The 25218-nt window shown below is 39.4% G+C and overlaps 1 protein-coding gene across 1 annotated transcript in view; it reads right to left on the reverse strand.

The window, feature by feature from the left end:
* The window catches only part of DENND4A (DENN domain containing 4A), a 69931-nt gene that overhangs the window by 30617 nt on the left and 14096 nt on the right, over positions 1-25218 (reverse strand). Inside the window, exons 7-13 of the mRNA XM_065412260.1 lie at positions 22458-22516; positions 17053-17197; positions 16270-16445; positions 13271-13371; positions 10193-10411; positions 9659-9804; positions 874-1007 (exon numbers count right to left, since the gene is read on the reverse strand). Coding sequence (XP_065268332.1) covers positions 874-1007; positions 9659-9804; positions 10193-10411; positions 13271-13371; positions 16270-16445; positions 17053-17197; positions 22458-22516 — 980 coding nt within the window. The remainder of the gene's footprint in view (positions 1-873; positions 1008-9658; positions 9805-10192; positions 10412-13270; positions 13372-16269; positions 16446-17052; positions 17198-22457; positions 22517-25218) is intronic.

Raw genomic sequence — 25218 nt, forward strand, 5'->3', positions numbered from 1 at the left:
TAAAAAAGAAAAATATGCCATAATCTAACCTTTATAACACAGTTTCAATCAGAAGTGAACATAAGGTCTAAGAATGTCAGTGGATAAAAGTAGTCATACTTTCCTCAGGTAAGATGAACAAAGGTTTTTACTGAAAGTTCTGGATGACTTGCATAAATACACAAGCTCTTAACTTGTTTCATCCACTTAACCAATTTTGATTCTTAAGTAACAGTTTTTCTTTATTAGTATTCCAATAAATTAGCACAAGTCAAATGCATTAGTATTGACTGTACTTAGTAGAAGAAACTCATGTGCTGATTTAGTCTCTAATGAACAAAGCAGAACACAGAGGCCCATAAAAATCAATATATGCACTACAAACCCATCTGAAAGATAAAATTAGATTACTAAAAGTCCATTTTAATTGAGCAATGTAACAAAGATCCCAAATTAATAACATCAGTTTTCACCCAAGGGCCTGATTCTGAGAGATACAGTGTCTCCTGCAAAGAAATAAGCATCCTCAGCTTGTACTGAAATCAATGGGAGCTGATGGACACTATTTTACAAGAGGTCTTCTGTAAATTGCAGACTGTGACCCTGAATGTTCAGTTTTAAAATTTAGATATCAATATTAACAGACAGCATGACTAAAATTAAAATACTGAATAAAGTAATTTGATGTCCACACAAATAAGTCATTAAAGCTTCAATTCAGCTGGCACAGCAGGCTTTTCACATGTAAGCTTTTTTACAGAATGAAAAATTGTGGGACTGGAAAAGTTGTATTCTATAGCTATCACAATACAGCTCTATAAATTAGCTATAGAAAGGCAACAGGGCACTTTTTTGTTGTTGTTTGCAAGTATTTTCTGCTGTTCCCTTGAGTACCTGTACTGCAAAGGGTGCTCTTCGCCATTAGGTAGGTGAGGGATCTCAGGTGGTGTTATGAAAACTGTGTGTTCACTCTTGTAGGACTCATCCAGCTCTATAAGCCGTGTTTCACCACTCTTGTCCATATCTACCTGCAGAAATTTAATTACAAGAACAGTGTGTGTCAAAGTTATATTTGGTTACAGGAAATTAACGTAAGTCTATTGCACAGCACAGGCAAACAGTATGAAATGTTAGCATCAAAGGGTTGTATTTGGGAGCTAGGAACTCCTGGCAAGGTGATGACTGAGAGGCACAGTTGTTGGGGGGAGGTTAAATGAGGACTAGCTATGTCATGTTGATGCGCCTTTTTGCTAAAGCCTTTTTCCAGTCTAAATGTATGTGACAGCCCCCAGACCAGGGAAGGAATGCTGCTAAGAAAACACCTTTTGACACTTGAAGTGCTAAAAATAGGTACAAATAAAGCATCCAACACCGACCTGATGGTCACCTTTGAGATAGCCATCTCAGAACATTTATCTGTTTAGTGACAAATTTATTTTTCATTAATATAATAAGCTCATAGCCATTTTGTTTCCTCATGGATCCCTTTAGCTGTCCAGAGCAGTTGGTTTTGTGAGGAACACCATCTTTCAGAAGTAAGCCACTCGAAACTTGTGTGCAAACAGAAGAAATTGCTTCAATTTAATTTTCCAATATGAAAATTTACAGCTATTCTTCTATTCCAACTTGATCGCTAACTGGATTAGTAACAGAAACCTGATCCAAATAGTGTAATTTAGTGAGAACAGACAGCTCTGCACAGCAATTTTAGTTCCTTACATAGTAATTAACTTCTGTAATTGATATAAACTAGCAAATCTTTCTGTCTACTTAGCGTACACATATTTAAAGAGATGCCAGATTTAAGGCATCTGACCTATCCAAAGTAACGGATGTTGCTCAAACTTTCTGCTCCTTGTTAGACAGGAAGAAATGGGGAGGGATAGCTCAGTGGTTTGAGCATTGGCCTACTAAACCCAGGGTTGTGAGTTCAATCCTTGAGGGGGCCACTTGGGGATCTGGGGCAAAATCAGTACTTGGTCCTGCTAGTGAAGGACTTGGACTTGATGACCTTTCAAGGTCCCTTCCAGTTCTAGGAGATGGGATATCTCCATTAATTATTGGGGGGAGGGATAGCTCAGTGGTTTGAGCATTGGCCTGCTAAACCCAGGGTTGTGAGTTCAATCCTTGAGGGGGCCACTTGGGGATCTGGGGCAAAATCAGTACTTGGTCCTGCTAGTGAAGGCAGGGGGCTGGACTCGATGACCTTTCAAGGTCCCTTCCAGTTCTAGGAGATGGGATATCTCCATTAATTATTATTATTATTCAATTAGGCAAAACAAAAGTCGCTGTTTTCCTCAAGAACCAAAAGGAAGCAGAGGCGGCTTAGCAATATTACTGAAAGCTTTTCTTTCCATTCCTTGAGCCACAGAAACATTCTTACAAGGAAGTGTGGTTGTTCCACTGGAGAGAAGAGAAGAAGAATAAAAAAAAGAATTTTTACCACATACCAACAGATCTTCTTGGCATTACAGTTTGAATCGTTTGTGTGCGTCAGCAGCAATTGCGCTGGAAACTGTAGAATTTCAGATGGTTCTCAAAACAAGCTACTCAATTACTATTTCTCATCTGGGACACATTTTATTAGCCCAACACCAACATTTAAATTACATGAATGGCTGTGTGGCTGTGAAACGAACTACTGCGATAAGAACAAGAAGGGGACTGCAATTAAAATTAAAGTCATGCCATATACCTTCATCATGTATGTCAAGTATATGGCAGGCTCCCTTGGCTGTAAGACAATGTACTGGATTTTTACCCTCAGTCTTTTCTCCTTGAAAGACAGTGATTGAGCACATACCTAAACTTAGCCTCCTACTGTGTGAGCTTTCAGCTGCTTTTAATAAGCTTATTACACATACCAGATCTGTAGGAGGATATATTCTTGTCCTTTAAACATGCATTTCTCTATGAATACTGCACAAGAAGGATGGTAAATCTACCCACTTCAAGGAGAGTCAAAAGCTTCATTAAGTCACTATGCCTGACTTTCAGGTGCGCTCAGCACCCCCAACTCCCATTAAAGTCAATGGGAGCTACAGATGCTCAGCAGCACCTCTGAAATTCATACCGCTTGCAGTCAGGATCCTAATGGCCAAGTGCATTGTGTTTACACAAAACACACCAAAGAATGTTGAAAGGGAAACTGGAAGAAATACACTGGGGATAAAAGCGCCAACTCATCTGAAATGAGTCTGACTGCACTTTGAAGGCATAACACCAGCAACCAATATACTGTAACACTTACAAAGTCTTCAATCCTATCACTAGGGCCCTAACAAATTCACGGTCCATTTGGGTCAATTTTACATTCATAGGATTTTTAAAATTGTAAAATTTCATGATTTCAGGTATTTAAATCTGAAATTTCAGCGTGTTGTTAACTGTAGGGGTCCTGACCCAAAATGGGACTTTAAGGGGGGGCTGTCACAAGGTTATTGTAGGTAGGTCAAGGTATTGCCACTCTTACTTCTGTGCTGCTGCCTTCAGAGCTGGGACCTCAGCCAGCAGCTGCCATTCTCCAGCCACCCAGTTCCAAAGGCAGCAGCACAGAAGTAAGGGTGGTATGGTAGGGTACTGCCACCTTTACTTCCGGGCTGCTGCTGGTGGGGTGCTGCCTTCCGAGCTGGGCGCCTGGCCAGCAGCTGCCGCTCTCTGGCCACCTAACTCAGAAGGCAGCGCAGAAGTAAGGGTGGCAATACAGTGACCCCCCTACAATAACCTTGCAACCCCCTTGATACCCCATTTTGGGTCAGGACCCCCGGTTTGAGAAACACTGGTCTTCCCCATGAAATCTGTATAGTATAGGGTAAAATTATACAGAAGACCAGATTTCACAGGGGGAGACCAGATTTCATGCGTTTTTCACAGCTGTGAATTTGGTAGGGCCCTACCTATCACAGACATAGAAGGGAACTGCACTTTTACTGTGTTTGGATGGCAAGCTCTCTCTTGCAAGAAATGCTGACTGGTCAGATCAACAACCTCTGCTACTGTCTCTTTTGTAAAAATTAGTTACCCTGGCTTTCTGTCCCTGCAACGTTTTTTTCTGTTGGTAACGTGATGCACCTCTCCAACATCGATGAACTGACATTAGGGGGAAGTCTACCTCCTTCCTAGGACATCGAAAATGCTCAATTTTCGCAGCTGCTGTGTTCAACTCAGATACCATGACACCTACTTCACATTCAATGCAATGATCTAAAAATGTGCTCTTGCTCTCTTTTGGAAGAGTAAACGTCATCGTCTTCCAGCCCACTTTAAGCATCATCATATCAGAATTTGCAAGGGCACGTTATCTAATCCGGATTCAGAGTTATCTGTAGAAATTTCAGAATATTCGGACATATTCTCTGACAGTTTCTGATATAATCTGCTACAGACAAATCTTCTACATCATAGCCAGCAAATATAGAGTGAAATGTACCTGGCTGAAACAAAGTGCAAATATTTTTCTCCGTTAACTCCCCTAAAAAAGGAATCTCAAGTTTAAGCATGTATCAACAGCAGCTGGTGGCACTATGCTTATATAGATTTTAAATAAATAAAAACCTGCACTAAAATTCAGGATGATTCACACTAATTATAATTAATATATTTTAAAAGTACATTTAAAACCAAAAATGTAGTGCCGGTCAAAAGTGCCAAACCGAAGAGCCTACAGACTGAAGTCTTCTGTTTATGCACACAAGCATACCATGAGCAGCAGCAGTATAGGCTTCCCTAAGCTGCTGCATGCCTGACCTCGAGGGACCTCTCCAAGGGATGAGTAGGCAGTCTATTCTCTGCAAGGAAGCTAATGAGTCAATAGGAATGGAGACTGAACAGGTAATATGTCCCCTAGAAACTGGACTCAGATACTATTCTGATGAATTTACAATTTGGTACTGTCTTTGTCTTCCTATATATTGTGGTCAACACCATAATACCAATAAAACAACTTACTGAGTCACTTCACGCAGGCTGTCAATTACTAGCCTCAGCTAGATTTCAACTGGAGATCACTGAAACAAACAATTTGTCCATGCATCCTGCAAGTCAAAACTCTTTGTACCATTCTAAACATACAACACTAGGAAAATGATACGCTCTGAACCCGGGCTTTTTTTGTGCTAAACTGTCACTGACTACAATGCCTGTTTTTTAAAAGCTTAGCAAAAGGCATTTTTTCTATAGAAAAATACTTTGCTGATCTTAAACTATGAAACCTACAAATTGACACTGTCGATTCCTGGAAGTCTGTACATGTAGATTCAGGTACAGAAAAAGCTGATTCCTCCAGCAACATAAAATTAAAATAATTTCATAGTTTCTCTCTTTACTGTGTAACAGATACATAGATAATATAGTTTCGAAAGGATCCTTGAAAACATTTAAAATTTGATAAAACAGCTTTTTTGGTACTTAGAGATGCTCTTAATTATGCATTTTACTGCATGAGACAGATTGAGAGGATTAGCTATTTAATCATCTGAACAGCAATAACATATGGCTCTTTAAAAAGCAGAAATAAACTTTACTTGATAATTTAAATCTTTAGAAATATTTAAAGAAACCATAGAAACAAGTTTTTATTTTTGGTTTCAGCAATAAAGTATGTTAAACTCAGTAATTTATATGGATTGAAGTATGTCTGAATTGTTTCAGGAAAAATGAGCTCTTGTGAAACAATTTAGCAATGTCTAAGGCCCTACTTGACTTGTGAGAGAACAGTCAAAAATTGCAGCTGAGTTGCAGACAAGCCAAGGAAAATTCCGGAAAAATAATAATGGACCTTATTATTTGTGGTAATAAAGGTCATTACTTTTCTGTGATTTTCTGCTGTTGGCTGCCTGGGGCTGAGAGTGGGGGCTTCTGCTGTTGGCTGCGTGGGACTCCCACTGTCAACCCTGCACATATTAGGGCTCCCATTGTCAAAAGTGCAGTGGAAGCCTAATATAGTGGAATCCATAACTTCCGCAATATTGCAAGTTAAGTAGCAATGTCCTTTTAGTATACAAAATAGATAATCCATAAAGAACTGCTTCTGTTTAGGGGAAATTGAGATGAATAAGAGACTATGCCTTGACTTGAGATGCTCCCATGGTGGGGGTTTGGAACAGGGCCATCATACTGGTTCCAGTTGTACATACCATAAAATTGGTTATCTTAAAGATGAACAAGATGGTGGTAGGCAACCTCATCATTCAGTTGTGTTCAAAGACAACCACACAGGTACCTTTGTACTGTTCCAGTCATGGACAGATGGCCAATATAAATATCTGGTTATCGGATGGGGAGAAGGAGAATAACCCAGCTAACTGTTGATTTTCCTATAGTATAGTTCTTGCATTTTTAATTTTAGTAAGCCTTATATCATAAACCCAAAACCAATATCAGGGGTACAGGGGCCAAGGAATACAGTGTAAAAGGTCCTTACTATTGCTCTGAAGTTGAAGAAATCCCTTTGTGAGGATCTATTCATCCTCTTGAGAAAGGTCTGGCTGGGGGAAATTACTCCATGGAGATCAGCAAATCCTAGGTGTGTAATACAATTTTTCCGTGCCTCAGTTTCCCTATCTTTAGAAGTAGCTGCCCACTTTTGTAAAGTTCATGGAGATTCTTGGACAAAAAGCACAATGCAAGGATTATAAAGCACTGTGTAAGACTTTTATTCTCACAACATCCTGATGAGACAGTAAGTATTATCCTAAGTTTAGAGATTGGAAACAGACGTACTGTAGACAGGTTGAAGCGGAGAAAGAACTAGGACAGGAATAAATGAGTTCCAGGCTCCCAGCCTTATACTCAAACACACTGATCTTTCTTTTCTTTTCTAAAAGTAGAACCTCTTGCTTTGTCTTAAGACCTGCATAGACTATTTGCTGATTATAGTGGCAGCATCAACGTAAGAGTTACTCCTTCAGAGTATTGTTTGAACTCCCAGAACAAATAATAATTTTAGCTAAGACACTGATTTATATGCACACTGAAACCATTCAATACAATAAAATGAAATGTAACAGAGTGAACTTGGCATTTGTATAATAATCTCATTTTGAATAAAAGCCCTATTTAACATTAGAGACACAATTAGTCTGCACTGCAATTATATCTGAATGCTGCTCAGCAGCGTTAGTCACTAGAGTACATTCTTGTCTGTCTGCAATTTTCCTTTCTTAAAAAGTTTAACATGGGTCACATGCTTCACTAGGAAGCCGTTAAAGATTTTTTCTGTTAAATTGTGAAGATATCTTGAATGTTTAACATAAATGTTTAATTAAATCAATCCATGGTCTACAAACATGTACAATTATGCTTTTATTAATTTGTTTTTGGAGAACTATGAAAACTGACCTAAGGCTGGAAAAGCAGATAAGGAGAATTATGCAAAATTACAACACTTTATAAAATACCGATCAAATTTTTCCGCACAATAAGTCAGAGCTGTTCTCAGATTCCCCCCCCCCCCAAATTACGGATTCTTCAGTCAGACTTTCCTGTGCTTTGCCCCCTAACAAGTAACTATTCTAATAATCTTCAACATTAATTCCCATGGAACAAACAGCAGGTGACCTACTTTACAGGAAATCCTAGACAACAGCATGCATTGCTTATACATCAATGTCCCAGAACAGAATGTTCCAGGTACCTAGCAAGACAACAAGCAGGTCTTGTATTTCCGACAATATTAACAGGAACTTTTTGTTACAGTACACTATGGCCAAATAATATTAAAAATTGTGGGTTGCAATTTAATCCTTCCTAAACAGATACACACCCTTCTAGCATAATGCAGAAAATAAGAGGTCGACTTTTCAGTCAGGATCAAGCCAATTTTGCGTACCCACTTTAGCACATGGAATTAACTTCATCAGTAAAAGTGCGTACATAAGTGTTTTGCCTGTACCAAAGCCATAACACGGCAATTGAGTGCATGTGCACTATTTTGGGCACTATCAACCGTATGCACTAAAACAGATTGGGCTTAAAGTCTGGGTGGTACTTAGGCTAAACAAATTTACTTCTGCAAATGATGCAGTAAACTTGAACCTACTTTGACATGGGAAGTTCAGCATTCTGGCTGTAAAACGACCTGCCACTATGAGCCAAATCCAGCAAAGCATTCAGACCTTCTCCAAAAAGCTAACCTTAGGGCTTGTCTACATGGGGAACTCAGAAAAAATACTCTAAATTCACACCTTTAGTTAATTTAAAGTGGATTGGTTAAACCACATTAAATATCTATGTGGACACTCTTATTCAGAATTAAAGTAGCCCTTAATTCAGGTTAGTTTAATTCACTTTGGAATCGAATTAAGATAAACTGAATTAAGGCTACTTTAATTCTGAATAAGAATTTTCACGTAGGGGCTTAATGCGGTTTAATTAATCCACTTTAAATTAATAATTTGAGTTGATTTGGATTAAAATAGAAATTAGAAAAGCAAAGGAAACAGCACGTATTTCACGAACAAATAGGATAACGGTTACAGAAGTTATACAAAAATTATCTTTAAAAACTAGCAATTGTTATGAAATGTCTCTATTATGGTCAATAGTTACTGGTCAATAACCTGCTGAAAGACACCACTCACAATCCTGGAGAACTCCCACATGCCCTTGACAGAATTATCTTTCCTCTTCTGTGTGTGTTACAGATATGGGAACAGCCTGGCAATAAGAAACTACAGCAGCAGAGAGCATTCCATTAAATGCAGCATGAAGCCATGATGCTAAATTAATGCTATCCACAAAAATGTCATAAGAAAACTTGATAAAGATTTTTCAAAATATATAATAATGTATTGTGCTAGCTGAAGAATTCCATTCAAGATATCCAAGACATTTGATAGCAAGCCTATTAGGAAATATCCACAGGTAAAAGTAGAATATTAATAAAAGAATTAGATGTAAAACAGCTACAACAGGAAGGAGGCCTATGATTTATGGGAGCCATATATAATTGTTATTGCCTAGGAGTGTAAAGAATAAGGATACAGATAAATGTTTTCTCATTATACATCAGAGGGTCTGTACTAAAACAACTTTTTAAAATTAATAAATTAGAAAAGCTGCAAGTGCTGAGGTAGAATTGATTAAAAGAAATCAACCCAATGTTAGCAAAGATCAAGTGGATCTTATGTTTACTGTATAAAAATAAAAAGTAACTAATCGATACTATTCAGTTTCTTATGGTGCTCATATTCAGTTCCAAACAATTATATAAAATATCATACATCCTATGAAAACTAAACTACTATTTAAGGAATGTGGTATTGTGCTGGTGAACTGTAGGAAGAACAACTCCTCAAATTATTAGGAATATCATATTTCTTAATATGGGCCAAAACTTTCAAAATGTCTATTTATGTGCATGTACAAATCACAACCTGCATGCATGCACAGGGCATTGCAGATGCACTTTTGAATACTTGGGCTATCTAGCGATTCACTTTACCCGAATTTCCACTTCAACATTGGTGGAAAGTGACCCTAGAGTAACAGTTACACTAGGGCATCAGAAAACAGAAGTTGAACAGAAAAGAAAAAGGAGAAATGGAAATAATTTATAATGAAGCTATATCAAGCTTATTACAATTATATACAAACATATTACGCTATCTACAGTACCTTTGGAAGTGAGCAATGGAAAAAGATAAATCAAGTACTACAAACATACTAAAACCACACTTACTTTATTTACACAATCATCAAAAAATGCAAGGCTTGCATCCTTATCACTAACAAAGGAACATTCTTCAATGAAGCGAATAAACATTTGAGTTTTGGTCATTGATGTGTAGAATTTTTGATGTGATCGATCTCGACTTTTTAAGAACCCTATAAAACAAAGTATATACATGTAAGAACACTCTGAAGCAAAGGAAACAGCACGTATTTCACTAACAGAGGATAATGGTTACAGAAGTTATACAACAATTATCTTTAAAAACTAGCAATTGTTATGAAATGTCTCTATTATTGTGTTAACAAATATTATCAACTAGACACCTTTTCAATACTTTTTTTTAAACCTTTTCAGTACTGTTTTGCCAGTGGCAACATATCATTTTTGCCCACTACCATTACATGGTCTTTTGATTTTTTCCATTCAGCACAGTAACATGAAAATGGTTTCTTCTTCTTCGTTATCACTCCAGTGAAAAAATAAATAGTTTTTGCATATTTTATTAGCTTATGATTAAAAATCAAGAATATGAATCTTTACCTTGTAGTTCAAAGAGGGAACTTGCATCTGTTGCTGTCTCAGAAGGTGCCTGTGTTATTGGCCTTAGGTACGACCTATAACCTTTTAATAATGAAGCCATGAAACAAAGAAATGCCTCCTGGATCTCCATATCTAACAAATGCAACTTCTTCCCCGAATTAAAATCATAGTCATTCATTGTTAATTCCATTAATGCATCTTCTCTTGGTCTTTGCTGCACTGTGAACAACAATAGTGTTAAAACACTCTCCTAGATCAAAAAAATTCTCAGAGTTGACCAAAGTTATGATTTCCTCCTTATCTTATTGGGTGATAAGTGAATCCAATATTATAATATTCTATATCGGATTTAAATAGAATAGTGAAGTATGATGATTAATTCAGCGTGACAGCTCACAATTCACTAGTCTGTGGGTTTTACAAGAGGCAGAAAGACAAACACATTTACCTTTTCAGTACAGTTACTATGGCAACAAAGACAGAATTGGTACGGACACTGTTGAGTGACATGCTGATAAAAAGGGTAGTTTATGGAATCTGTTGAAATGTATACAATTAGTTGGCAAAATGAGTTTTTAAGAATATGTTAATCACACATGTGGGATGCGTATATATTTTAGAATGCCTTCTTTCCCAAAGTGTCAGCAAGAACTTTATTGACACTATATATACACAAAACCATTGAAATGCATATGGCAACCATCAGGAGCACAGTACAGTGCACAACGAGGGTAGGGAGAAATGGGGGCACTTTGGTAAAGGAAACTAGCACAAATCCCTACTCTTATGAAAGGTGCCTTTAGGTCTTTAGTGTCCATACAAAGCCATTAGGACCCTGATTCCCAAGGCTTCTCTGCTTTTCTCTCCCCCACTCACACAGAGTGGTAATATGCTAATGGTGCCCATATGGAACAGAAATATGGTTTCATTATTGTACTCCACTGTTCCAACACATTATGGTTGCAGCCATAGTCTCCATTAGAAACCATGCTTATATGAATTTAGACTTTGGTGACAAGTCAAGAAGGAATCCATTTTATTCTATATTATATAGACTGTATACGTATTTTAGAAATTGCTAAGAAAATCCTTTTCTGACTGTAAGGTTATATGTAGCCATTAGGAAACTATATGATCTTCACAATAGTTTAATCTTAAATAATATATACTGCCATTTATGCAGCATGCTGTTTTTAGTACGTTCTGAACAATAGAAAACATTAATTTCTGATATCCTCGATGGTCAAGGTTGTTAAAAATGGGTGTCTAAAATTAGGAACCTAATATTATATTTAGGCCCGAAAGTAAGTGGCCTGATTTTCAGAAGTGCTGAGCACCCACCCTAACTTTAGATGCCCATTTTTTAAGATTTTGGCTAAGGTATATTAACTTCTACAACATATTAAACATGCCTGCTTTGGACCGACTCCATCCCCTTCCTATTCTAATCCATGCCTTAACCACTTGCTATCTCTGCCAGTGCAATTTAGTCTTGTATGACTTTCAGCCACTTCTGCTTGTTAAGGCCCTCATCCAAAGCCCATTAAAGTCAACTGAAAGACTCCCATTGACTTTAATGGGATTTGGATTTGGTTTTAATTGTCAGGAACTTCAAAATGCTGCTAAGATTTCCCTCTCACTTCATGGAACAGGATCATATTACCTCCATCCTCCATCACATCACCTGGTTTCCTAACAGTCCCATTAAAAAATTTCCTTCCTGATTTTCAAAACTATGGATTTGGTCCATATTACTGCTCTAACCTCATCTCCTGCTTGTGCACATCAGTCCTCTAAAAATGGTAGTTTTCAATGTACATAACATATCTACCACAGACCCCAGCAGCAAAGCTTTACGCAGTCCCACTCACGGCCCTTGGCACTGGCTGCGTGGGAGGAGAGTGAGGGAGAAGAGTGGCAACAGTGTACCATGATTTCAGCTAGTCTAGTTTCACCACCACTACCAGCCTCACAACAGCAGCCCTAGCATAACCCTCAGGCTGCCCTGTCTACACCAGGGGCTGGGCAGCTGCCCCGAGAATACAAAAAAATGTAACTGTCGCAATAAAACGATGCGCAGGAATGGCGCAATGGAGAATCAGGATAGTAAGCACTATTAGCTTGTGTGCCCCAAACTACCTCAACTGTCAGATAAAGGCATGAGGACAATTGGGTGGTCTGTAATGTGCAATCTGTCAAGAGCTTTATAGGTCTTGGCCTACTTTTTGCTCTTCTGTCTCCCCTCCTCATGACTCTTCACTTATGAGACGTCCTTTCCCTAGTGCTTCATCCCTATTGATGTTTCCCCACCCCAAAAGCCAGTTACAGTGGAACTTCAAAGATACGAACACCAGAGTTATGGACTGACTGGTCAACCGGACACCTTGCGAAACCGGAAGTAACCAATCAGGCAGCAGCAGCGACCCCCAAAAAAGCAAATCTGTACTGTACCTCTATTGCATCTTAAAGGTAGGCACATCTGGGCTGCCTGTCCCCACCCCACCCCACCCGCATGTACAGGGCAGCCGCTTGCAGCAAGACGCTAGAACTGCCAGCCCAAGGCAGCCGGAGCCAGCCAGCCAGAGTAGGAGCAGAACTGGGGTCTGTATCGCTTTCACCCCTTCCCCCCACCTCCCGCCAGGAAGGGGATGGGCTGCTTTTAACCCCCCCTCCCCCATTTCCCAGGAGGGGGACATGCTGTTTTCTCTCTCTCTCACTCCCCCACCCCCTCCAGGGGGATAGTGTTGCAAACTCATGCCAGCACTGAGTAAGGCGCTCAGCTGCTGCTGAAACCTGGCTTGGAGTGTCAGCTGCTGGATCCGGAGTCCGAACTGTACTTTGTTCAGAGTTACAAACAACCTCCATTCCCGAGGTGTCTGTAAGTCTGAGGTTTTACTGTGATTATTTCTAATCTTTAAGTTTATGCAAAACTTCTCCTTTTTGTAAAACATTTTGTGATACTTATCGTGAAGGATGCCTTCAGCAAACTGTACTGTAACTAAAATCTACCAATCTGTTAACATTAGCTACAATGTACCACAGTTAGTGAAAATCTTGTTTTATACTTTCCCCACTCACATTCTGCCAGTTGTTGATACAAGTTATTTAAAGTGTTCATTAGATTTTTGCAAGGTTTCTTTGGTAAGGTCTTCCATGAAATAGTTTTCTTATCTCCAGTTCTGGAAAGGGAAGAAGAAAAGTATTAATGTTCAGAGACCATCTTTTTGTTCTATGTTTCTACAGCAACTAGCTCAATAGGGTCCTGGGCCATGACTAGGTGCGACGGCAATACAACTAAATAAATAAAAATAATAACGGAAAATATATTTCTACACAGGGTCATATCCAGAAGGACGTAATCCTAGATGTATAAATAAAAATGAGTGTGCATTCACAATTCACTATATGAAGAATGATCTTTTGATCAAGGGAGGGAAAAGTAGGCATTTAATTTACTGTATGGAGATGTGGTCACATAGTCATCCAACTGGTTATCCACACGTTCTGAGCCAAACTCAAGAGTGATGGGAGAAATTATGCTTTAAAAAGATAGAAATAGTAATGCATTTATAGCACATGAAAACAGAGTATTAGTAACAATACCTAATGCCAACCATAGTGTCGGCAGAGATTAAATATATTTTCCACTGGGGCAACTCAATATTCTTGTCATTGTAGTACAGACAGCCAATGATGCACAGTAGGGCTTAAACATTTTACTTCAAACAATCTAGCTCAGGGACTGCGCCCACAAACCACGGCAAAAAAACACAAACGAACGAAAAAACCTTGATTGCCATGCCCCATTGGTAGCCACAACCTTTGCAGTTTAAAGAGGTAAAAAGGTTGCATACTATTTATTGTGCTCTGTATTTATCAACTTTCTATTTCATAAAGTTTAAAAATGGTTTTGCTGCACAGAACAGGAATGGTTTAAATATTATGAAATATGGCAACTATATATGGTATTTTCTAAATTATGACGACTTAGATTTGGAAGGTGGAAATGACTGGAATTATGCGATGACTGAAATTACGCAATGACCTGGATAAATTAATACATGAGGTGAAAGTCACTTTGCTGGAGAGCTGAGGTAGATGTGACCGCTAGGGTGACCAGATGTCCCGATTTTATAGGGACAGTCCCGATATTTGGAGCTTTTTCTTATATAGGTTCCTATTACTCCCCACCCCCTGTCCTGATTTTTCACACTTGCTGTCTGGTCAGCCTAGTGACCACAGACAACATGCTGTTGCGGTGATATAAAAGTTGCACTGTTTCACTGTCAATAGAGGGCAGTGGCAAGTCTTTTAGACCATATCAAAGGCACAAAACCACAAAAATCTCAACCATTTGTCCATCAGCTTTTTGCCAAACAAACAGTTTATGTACATGAGATCCACAGACTTCACATGCTCAAAAAAAATGCATCTGAAACTAGTAATTGCCAGGAGAAGCATGAAGACAGCAATACTGAGAAACGGAAGATAAGAAGCTGAATCAACAAGCCTGAAATTAAAGAAAACTTAAAATATTAACATAAAAAGACAGCTGTGGGAAAGAAATGCTGCTTTCTATGGAACCCTTCCTTCCCCGTAAAAAAGGAAAGAAAAAAAAAAAACCACAACAAAAAACAGATCATCAAAGTCCATTCTCAATTGACTGCCAAAAACACAGAGTAGAAGAGAGTTGTACAAAATCTCTGAGATCAGCATAGGTGCCTTAACACAATCTTTATTCACAAAGATTTTTTTTTTAAATTGTGGCCATAAATTTGCACTAAAAAATTAGACAAAATTAGACAGATAACCATTCCATAATTATTAATGATAAATTAAAAACAAAGAAAGGTTAATGAACTCACCAGCTTCTTTAATTAAAAAATAAATGAGAATGATACTGACAAGAAAAGCTATCAGTTGGATAACATTAAAATAAACTTGAATCAGACTTTTGGTATAAAAAAATGACTGTTCTTAAAATTTATGACCTACATATATATTTAATTGATCTTGACGAATACTGCTTCTTTCTGATTTTTGTTGTCTTAAAACTTTTATATTATATAAAGTTATATAAAGTTTTATTAAGTACACAATAGTTCCAAAGGTCTTTTTAGAGTAACTTAGTATTAGTTTGTTTTAATGATGATTTTGTTGGGGATTGGTCCTGCTTTGAGCAGGGGGTTGGACTAGGTGACCTCCTGAGGTCCCTTCCAACACTGATATTCTAGGATTCTAATTCTGAATCATTTTATTCAAATTCTATCCTTAGGACAATATTGCTCAAATAGAGTGTCTCATCTTTATGGGTTATCCCAGAGCAGCGTACCAAGCTTAATTTTTTCAGTGCAAAAATTCTCACTGGTGGACAATACATGGACACTATGTGGACACTGGATTTATACACAAAAAGATACACAGACCTATTTATTGTTTCAGCAACATCCAAATTATCTCTCTAGCCTGTCTGGGCCCCATTTAGCCTGCAAATGTCTAGAACAGGGGTCGGCAACCTTTCAGAAGTGGTGTACCAAGTCTTCATTTATTCACTCTAATTTAAGGTTTCGCGTGCCAGTAATACAGTTTAACGTTTTTAGAAGGTGGAACAGATTGTTTAGCATAAGTAGTTAGCATATAGTCTAAGGGACCATTCAAGGCAAACTGGTCCATTAAGACCTTTGCAGTTGTAGGAAAAAAGAAGGGGTTAGCGTGTTACAGATTGTTGTAATAAGCCATAAATCCAGTGTGTGTGTTCAGTCCATAATTTTTAGGTGTAGCAGAGTTTTGAATTTAACTACTTATGCTATATATAGACAGACAGATAGATGATGCCTAGTGATGATGGTAAATGAGGACTCTGCCTCCTTTCTGCTGAATTGGACAGAAATATCAATCAGCTGTTGCTTCTGGCCAGAGAAGCAGACCCATCATAGAAGAAATAGTGTTAAGATGCTGCTACACAATTGAAACATAATGGCTAAAAAACAAACTTCAAATGGAATCTTTCAGGTTTTTGCCACAGGAAATAAAACAAATATCACAACCATACAAGAAAATCAGTAATAAATACTTACTGAGAAATGGTGTTGGTATCTAGGTCAACACAGCTAACATCTGGTGGGGGATCATACAGATCAAAGTATCTTGAATCAATTCCTACTATGAATGGACATGGTGCGCTTAACACATCTGCCAGTGCCAAGGGGCAAAGAGGAATGTATGGGCATGGCCAGTGGAAAGGAAATATCATCTTTAAAAAACAAACATAATATTCAACTAACATTTATAGAAGGATACAATCTCAGACTATTTTCCACATTATAAAAACATTTAACATGAAAAGTAACAGCATATGATTGAAATTGTAAACTCTAATATTAAATAGCTGCTGTCAATTAAAAAGGCAATGTAATTTTTCTTAATTTTTAGTTTACTTAATCTGTAAAAACAGAAATCTTCTGCATACTAGCCATTTCTCAGTAGAGGCACTAATACTGGTCTGTGAGAGGAAGGACATAAAAATAATATACATCTACAAGCCCTCTGAGGGTAGAAACAAAGAATATAGGTCTACCGGGGGGACATTTAGGAAATTAAAGAGTTTGTGCATTTAGTGCCTACATATGATAGTGACTGGCACAATATTGCAATAAGCAAAAGCCAAAGATAGGGTTAAATTCTACCCTCAACTCATTTAACCTCAATTACTTCTGTGGTATCTCAGAGGGGAAATCTGGTCCCTATTTTCTAAATAACACTCAAACCCAGAAGTAGTACTAGATATTTGTTTTACGGTTTATTTGAACAATATTCTTTTTCACTAAAAAATATGATTAGGAAGAGATAATGCTACTTACTGAGACTAATGCCTCTGTCACACTAGTAAGGACAGACGGTCGTAGGGAATGGATGAGAATTTTATGTTCTGTTACAGCAAATACAAGTAGAGTTACTGCATTCTCGGGCCCTAGGTTCTGAAGCAGTGTAGAAAACTTGCCACCACTGTTACAAAAAATAAAACATTGGTGAATATCAAACAATTAGGCAGAAAAATATTATAATATACTGCACTGAAAATATGAACAAATACAAAGAATTCATAACTGAATTTAAGCTGGGGTGTTGTAAACACATTGCGAACTTAGTTTTCCATTTTTTGCATTCTTGTTAATAAGAAAAACTCGGCAATTTCATTTAGTTTCACTATCCAGTGAAAAAACACCTACTTATCCTACAGTAATTGTGGTTGAGATGTTATAGTCATAGTGTGGATCCCACTGTAAGGGTACATACATTTCAAGCAGAGAAGAATGGAATCTTTTGAATACTCGTGTCAGTCAAGGCCACACATGCATCTTGTGCTCCTATGGAAGGGCATAAAGGGTGGGGCATCCACAACGCCCCTCTCAGTTCCCTCATGATTCAAAGCTGTTGCTGCTAAGGACTCCACAAAGTGGGGATGAAGGACTGGTCAGGGGATCCGCACTGACTACAACATCTTGAAAAACCACAGTTGTTGGGTTAGTAACTGTCCTTTCTTCAAATATGTCAGTTTGCATCCCAGCCTAGGCGATTAGCAAGCAGTATCCTCATTGGTTGGTGGCAACGAGAAGTTTCAGCTGAATCTAATGATTGAAGCACCACTATCCCAATCCCAAATTTGGCATCTGTCCTACCCGCTAAGTCAAGGGCATAATGTTTGACTACGGTTAGTGGGTTACTCCCTGTTGCTGCCTTGCAGATCTCAGGGTATGTCTACATTACCCATTTATCGCGTCTAGTCTAGACGCGATAAATCGACCCGAGTGCTCTCCCATCGACTCCTGTACTCCGGCGCCGTGAGAGGCACAGGCAGAGTCAACGGGGGAGCGGCAGCAGTCGACTCACTGCGGTGAAGACACCACGGTAATTCGATTTAAGTACATCGACTTCAGCAACGTTACTCAGATTGATCCCCCCCCCAGTGTAGACAAGGGCTCAGATACTGGTACATTCCTGAAGCAGGCTGATCCTGCTGCCTGTTCCGGTGGTATGCGCCTAGACATTTGGAGGAAGAGATTTGCCAGCTGTCTGATAACAGGTGAAAATACTTCATATGATCCACTTAGAGATTCTCTGTGACAAGATAACTTGATCTTTTACAAGACTAGAAATGGCCACAAAGAGATGAGGAAACAGCCTGAAAGGCTTGGTCCTGTCAGTGTAATAGAGTAGAGCCTGGGGAAATGCAGTGTGTGTAGCTTCTGTTCCTTCTTGTAACCACACTTGACACAGAAGAAGATAAGCAGATCAATCAACTGGTTCAGGTGGAATTCTGAAATCACTTTAGGGATGAATTTGGGATGGTGTCACAGCACCATCATGTCCCTGTGAAAGGAGGTACAGGGAGGAACGGTCATGAGGGCATAGAGTTCACTGATCCTTCTGGCTGAGGCAATAGCAACCAGAAAGACTACTTTCAGGATAAGATGGTATAAACGGCAATTTGACAGCAGTTCAAAAAGAGGCTCCATGAGCTGTAGGAAGGACAAGATGATGTTGAGATCCCATGCAGGAGTCAGATGTCTAACTGGTGGGTAGGTACGCAGAAGACCATTAAGGGACTTGGATATCTTTGGGTGAGAGATGACCAAACAACGGTGTCAGAGTGTGACCCACCAATATTACTGGATAGTAATAATAGATAGCTAAATGTTAGGCAACATCCCTCAAGTGTAGCATGTAGACAAGGGTCTTTGGTATCAGGGCTTCTGCTGGGTTTGGATTGTGCTGAGCTGTCCATGTGGAAAACTGTTTCTATAACTTTCTGTTTTGTATGAGAATTTCCTGAGCTTGTCAGTAGCTGTCTCTTTTGGTAATGATTAACTGATGAAAGTCCAAGCAGCCAGATGCAATGACTATGGGTCTGTCTGCAGTATCTGACATGATTCTGAGCTTTTGAGTATGAGCAGGCTGTGAGATGAATGGGAGGGTGGGGCTGAACAAACACCTGAAGTAGGTACAACAGCCAAAACCGCATTGGCCAGTAAGGAACACTGAGGATCAACACGGCCCTTGTCCCGTGTGATCTTGAATATCAACCTGGGGGTTAGATGATGGGAGGAAAGGCATATAAGGAGGGCTTAAGTCCCTTATAGCAGGAAGGCATCTGGCTACAAACTCAGACTCATGTCGCCTCTGGAGCAGAAGTTCAAATAGTTGCTGTTGTCTTTGGTGGAGTAAAGGCCTTTCGCAGGACTCCCTCCACTGATCAAAGATCCTTCTATGATGACTTCGGCAGGGACCACTCATAGTTGGTGACTGAATGTCTGCTCAAGTCTGCTAGGCGATTTGTGACTCCTGGAAGGTTCCGAGTCAATGGGGCTATGCCAGAGTGATGAGCCCATATCCATAGGCTGATGGCAGATGAGTGATGACTGAGCATCTGCTTGCTTATGTAGTGCATTGCAGATGTATTGTCAATTGAGATCTGCACCTTGGAGTTCCATAGAACAGGCAGGAATGCCATACAAGAGTCTTGATAACCCTGAGCTCTGCAAGGCTTATATGGAGTTTCAAGATGTCCTAGGACTAGGACTTCTGCATCTGCAGATGGCTCAGGTGGGCTCCCCAAGCCATTCCTGGTGGGTCTGTGACGAGTCATTTTCAGAGAGGGAATCAAGAATGGAACTCCTTTCATGCTTTCTCAGGATCTAGCCACCATCTCAGCTTTTGCAGGACTTGAGGTGGGACTGTGACCTCTTGTTCACGTGCTGTCTGGACAGGGAGTACACTGACCTAGCCAGAGTTCAGGGGCAACAGGCAAAGTGCTGTCTTTGAGCACTGCATGTCTACTGAAGGGGGGCACTCATGGATGTAATTTTCTCCAATACCTGGTTGGATCTGGTACCTGACTCCTCAAGGTCCAAAGACCCTCTCATAGACTGCTCTAGCAAGCAGCACTTCATTTGAGCTTCGCATGACTTGAGAATCTTGGAAGAAGGTGTTAGCATACCAAGCATCTGTCTGGTATATGGCTCTCACCCAAGCAGAAGAGACATCTGATATGTACATCTGTTAACAGGGTTAGTCCATCACAGAAAGGATAGGTCTTAAGACCATTACCCTACAGGGGAGGTGGTCTAACTGCCAAGAATAAGTCCTGATGGGTCACGTTTGTTTGTTGTTGTTTCCTAGAGCAAACAGATGAGAGTGCGGAAGATTTCTGAAGAGCTTAGCCAGAATGAATGACAAGCGAGTTGAATATTCACTAAATTCCATCTCTGCCAGTGACACCAAGAGGTAACTGAAGGAGGGTCAAGGCTGCACTGCCTTTTATGCCCAGACATGGGCACATGATGAAGCACAGGGCAAATGTGGGCCCTGACACACAGGGCTATTCAAAAGATTCTTATCTCATGCTCATGAGGCACGTGCACACCTACAGTGGGATCCACACTGACATACTCAAAGGATGTAAAATTATTTCACTAAAAAGCTGAAATAATAAAAGCTGCTTTACATACAATATAGTCTTATTTAATTGAATACGAATCTAACCAAGGTCTTCAGATTACAGAGTACTTTAAAATGTGTGACTAATACTTTGAATTAGTGTGTTGATATTTCCCAGACATTAAAGAAAACTTTAATACCCAGACACAGTGACATTTATGAAACTGTTCTGTAATTCTCTAACAAATGCCAGAGGGTCTAGTGATTTTCCCTTCAATATAATGGGAAATGCTCAGTTCCTCAGGTTTGTGCTACAATCACATAGAATAGCATTCACATAATAGCTACTAGAAAGAAAGTTCTCACATTGCTAACTGCTCTTCATGGACTATACAACAATATACATCTTTATCTCCCCCAGTCAAAAATGAATTCTTCATGTGAGTTAACATTCAATATTAACAGCATCTTTATTCGTCATATAAAAAGTATGGACTATATTTGTTTAAATGAATATTTAGAAAAAAATATATATTTTACATAAAATAAACATATGAATTAATAAATACATATAACTTTGTTGTGAAGCAGTTAGGGTTCACACACACACACACACACACACACACACACACACACACACTTGACATAAACCCACAAAAGCAAGGAAGTGAAAAGTTAAGCTACCTAAGAGTACATACACTCTACTTCTCCACACACAAGCAAACACCTTTACCATTACTGCAGCTATAACACAGATCTCTCTCTACATCCTGAACTCTACTTCATTTTGCTCCTTCTGTACACATCATTTCACCAGATTATTCCTCCCACACTAGTAGTTGGAGATATTTGATACAAAGGTGGGGGGGGGGGGGACAAAATGCAGCTGCAGATGGAGAATATTTCATTTGTCAGCAACTGTGCACAAAACCACCTTCATTTTAGGATAAAATCTGCCAGAAAAGTAATTACTGATAGAAAAGTATTGGGTGCGTCTGACTCCCTATCAAACAGGCTTGTGTTTATATGGCTCCCAACCATTCAGGTTTGAGTACACAGCATATAAACTTTCTGTTACAGCAACATGGGGAATAGCTAAATGATTCTAAATCCAACATTAAAAAAAAGCCCAAATAAAACCAAAAGCCCATAGACAATACTCAGAATCCAGCTCTCTACCAAGTTTTGTGTAGGTAAAATGTTTAAGAGATTATTGGTCAAAAATGAAAATCTAGGATTGCAATGGACACATCAGATAGGAAGACTTTTGAATTTTGGTCCTATTAAATATTATAAAGAGAAACCAAACAAGAACAGAACAGAAAATTCAATGTGCAAAAAAGTTAACCTTCTGTGTTCTTTTCAGACTTATTGGCTGCCTACTTTTTGACTAAATCAGGAACTTATGCCTGATATTAAGCCCATTTAAGAACTTTATCCATATATATAAAAAACATATGATTTTCATACGCTGTATGGACTATGAGGTTTCTGCAGTAGCAAGTGAGATTTTAAAAAAATAAGGCAAACTATCTTGAGAGAAGGATTAAATATGAAGTACCAAAATATATATACACCTTTTTGTTATTGTTGCAAGAGGGACTTACAATACTTCAGATACAGTTATAAAATATGAAGACTTAAGATTCATGCCTTTATAAAACAGCCAATTGGTTAAAGAAAAAAAAAATCAAATCACTGCCAGATACATCAATTACAAAATTTAGTAGACTGTTAAAATTACTTCATATTTCGAAGCTTTAAAGCTTCATGTCACTAATGGATCAAGGTATGTTTCACAATTAAACAGAGCTGTTGTTCTACTTGCCTCAGTGGTAGAGGTGATGACACTGGCTGACTAAGAATCAGGTTATCATGTGGCGATAGCTATAAAAAAAAAAATCATATATACTTTTTATTTTGGACCTTAACAATATTTTACAGAAATTGTACAACAGTCAATTATAATTTGAACAGTTTAAAAAAAGTCTATATTAAACATTATGTAGCTCAGGCATATGTAAAATAATGAAGCAATAACATGCAATATCATCATTCATTATATTTTATTTATAGATAAGTCATAGGTGACACTTTCTCTTCCTCCTGCACTTAAACAGAAAGCTGATCCATCACATTACCTATCTTAAAAAAGGGATTAAAACATTGCATAACGACTCAATGAAAGTTTATTAACGCTCCAATTAATTAATATTCTGGGATAAGTGAGGAGCCACAGCTCAGATACTACAAGATTTTTTTCAAAGTATCATCTTCTCTATAAGAAAAGAGAACCAGATCCTCAGCTAGTGTAAATCAGTTCAATTCCATTTATTTTATTGGAACTAAGACAGATTACACCAGCTGAGGATCTGGCCCAAGAATTTATTAATACATTTATCTTCTTTTCAAAGACTTCAACAATGGCATCAAGAGAGACCATACATGTACTCAAAATGAAGACAGGAAGATTATTTTCATTATTATATTACACTTCGTATTTTATATATAGGGTATCTTTCAGTAATCAAACTCAGGAACTACACTGCCAGAAAAGAACAATTACTTACCTACAGTAACTGCAGATCTTCGCGATGTTGTAGTCACCGTGGATCCTACTGTAGGTGCACATGCAAACAAAATCAGAATTTGTTTTGTGTAGCACAGTCCATTGGGGCCAGGCACATGCTCTATGCCTCCTCATGCAAGAGTATAAAGGGCAGAGTGGCTGCGACCTTGCCTCAGTTCCTTCACAAATCAAAGACTAACTAAGGACTCCTAAAGTGGAAAGGAGGGGCAGGTCACAAGATCCACACTGACTACATATCAAAGAACCACAGTTACTGTAGGGCAAATAACTATTTTTCCTTTTTCGAGTAGGTGTCAATGTGGATCCCACTGTAGGTGACAGGTAAGCAATATCCTCTCTGGATGGTGGGAATGAGGAATATCAGCTGAATCTGTCAAACAATGATTGAAGTACTGCTCTCCCAAACTTGGCATCCCATGTCAAGGGCACGGGCTTTCACACAAGCCAGTGGTTTACTCCACATGGCAGCCCTGCAGATCTCAGAGATCTGAATGTTTTTGAGGCAGGCGGTAGATGCTGATTGTGCTGTGGTACTATGTATCTTGATATTCGAAGGGAGAAGCTTGCCACCCAGCTGGTAGCAGGTGGAAATGTACTGTGTGATCCATTTGGAAATTCTTTGTAAAGAGATGAGTTGGCTTTTAAATGGACCAGAAATGGTAACAAAGAGCAGAGAGACTAATGGAAAAACTTGGTCCATTTAAGGTAATACACCAAAGATCTGGATACATCCAAGTTATGCAGTTTCTTCATTCCCGGCATCAAGTGTGAGAAGAAGGTTAGCAAGGAAGTCACCTGGTTCAGGTAAAAATCCAAGACCACTTTGGAGACAAAACTGGGGTGTGGTCTCAACACCACTGTCTCTCTGGAAGGATGTATAAGACAGTTCTGCCATGAAAGTCTGGAGCTCACTGACTGAGCTAAGGTGATGGCCACAAGACCACCTTGATAGTATGGTGGTATATGAAACAATAGGACAGTGGCCCAAATGGAAGCTCTCTGAGCTTCAGAAGGACAATATTAAGGTCTTATGAGGGAGCCAAGTCTCTGACTGGAAATTAAAATATGGAGGCAGCCCTTAAGGAATTTTGTTAACCGCTGGGTGTGAAAAGACTGAGTGAGAACACATGAGTGCATACCATGTTGATATTGCTGTAAGGTGGATCCTGAGATAATTGAATGCCAGGCCTGCTTGTTTCAGGAGTAGCACATAATCCAGGATCTTTGATAGCAGTGCTTTCACTTGGATCCAGATCATTCTGAGCTGCTGTGATGGGATGTACAAGCCCCACTCTGGTGAGGGATGGGTTAAGGAGCAGCTCTGGGCCCAGAAAGCCACACCCTGCCGCCCCTGCTGCGCATGCACACAATGGAGGTTGAGCTCAAAGGAGAGCAGCTCAGCTCAGTTTAGGTGGACCGAGAAGGAGAGCAGTTGTGTGGTGTAGGCTCCTGCCGAGAAGCTGCTGGGGCCCCACATGGCAGGGGCCAGGCCCCACTGCCAAGCCACCACAGGCCCTTCAACCATGGAGGATGGCAATGACGAACCCCAACTGAGAGAGGAAGACCCTCCAGATCACGACCAGAGAGGACACTTGGAGGGAACTCAGCAGTAAACCAATGGCACCAGCGGAGGAACCAAAGCCAGAGTAGGAAATAGCCCAGGGAGCAAGCATAAGGGTGCCCACCCCCTACGCCACACATTTTGAATTATTGTTTCGTTGGGCCCTGGGTGAGAACCCAGTGGAGCAGGGAGGGTCCGGGTTCCCCTAGCCCTGGCCATTGACCCTCGCCACTGGATGACACGGACACAGACTCTCACTGCTAGGCGGTACTGCTGGGCATGGACACCAAAACACTCACTCCCTCCCTCGATAAATGCCCAAAGGGAAAAAATCTCTTCTACTTTAAGCATAAGTCTTCCTAGTGGAGGATTTTCTGCTTTGTATGAGGAGATCAGAATTTGATTCTGAGATATTATGTCTGGGCAGGCCAGGAGGTG

The sequence above is a fragment of the Emys orbicularis genome, chromosome 10 (assembly GCF_028017835.1).
Source record: "Emys orbicularis isolate rEmyOrb1 chromosome 10, rEmyOrb1.hap1, whole genome shotgun sequence".
Classification (NCBI taxonomy): Eukaryota; Metazoa; Chordata; order Testudines; family Emydidae; genus Emys; species Emys orbicularis.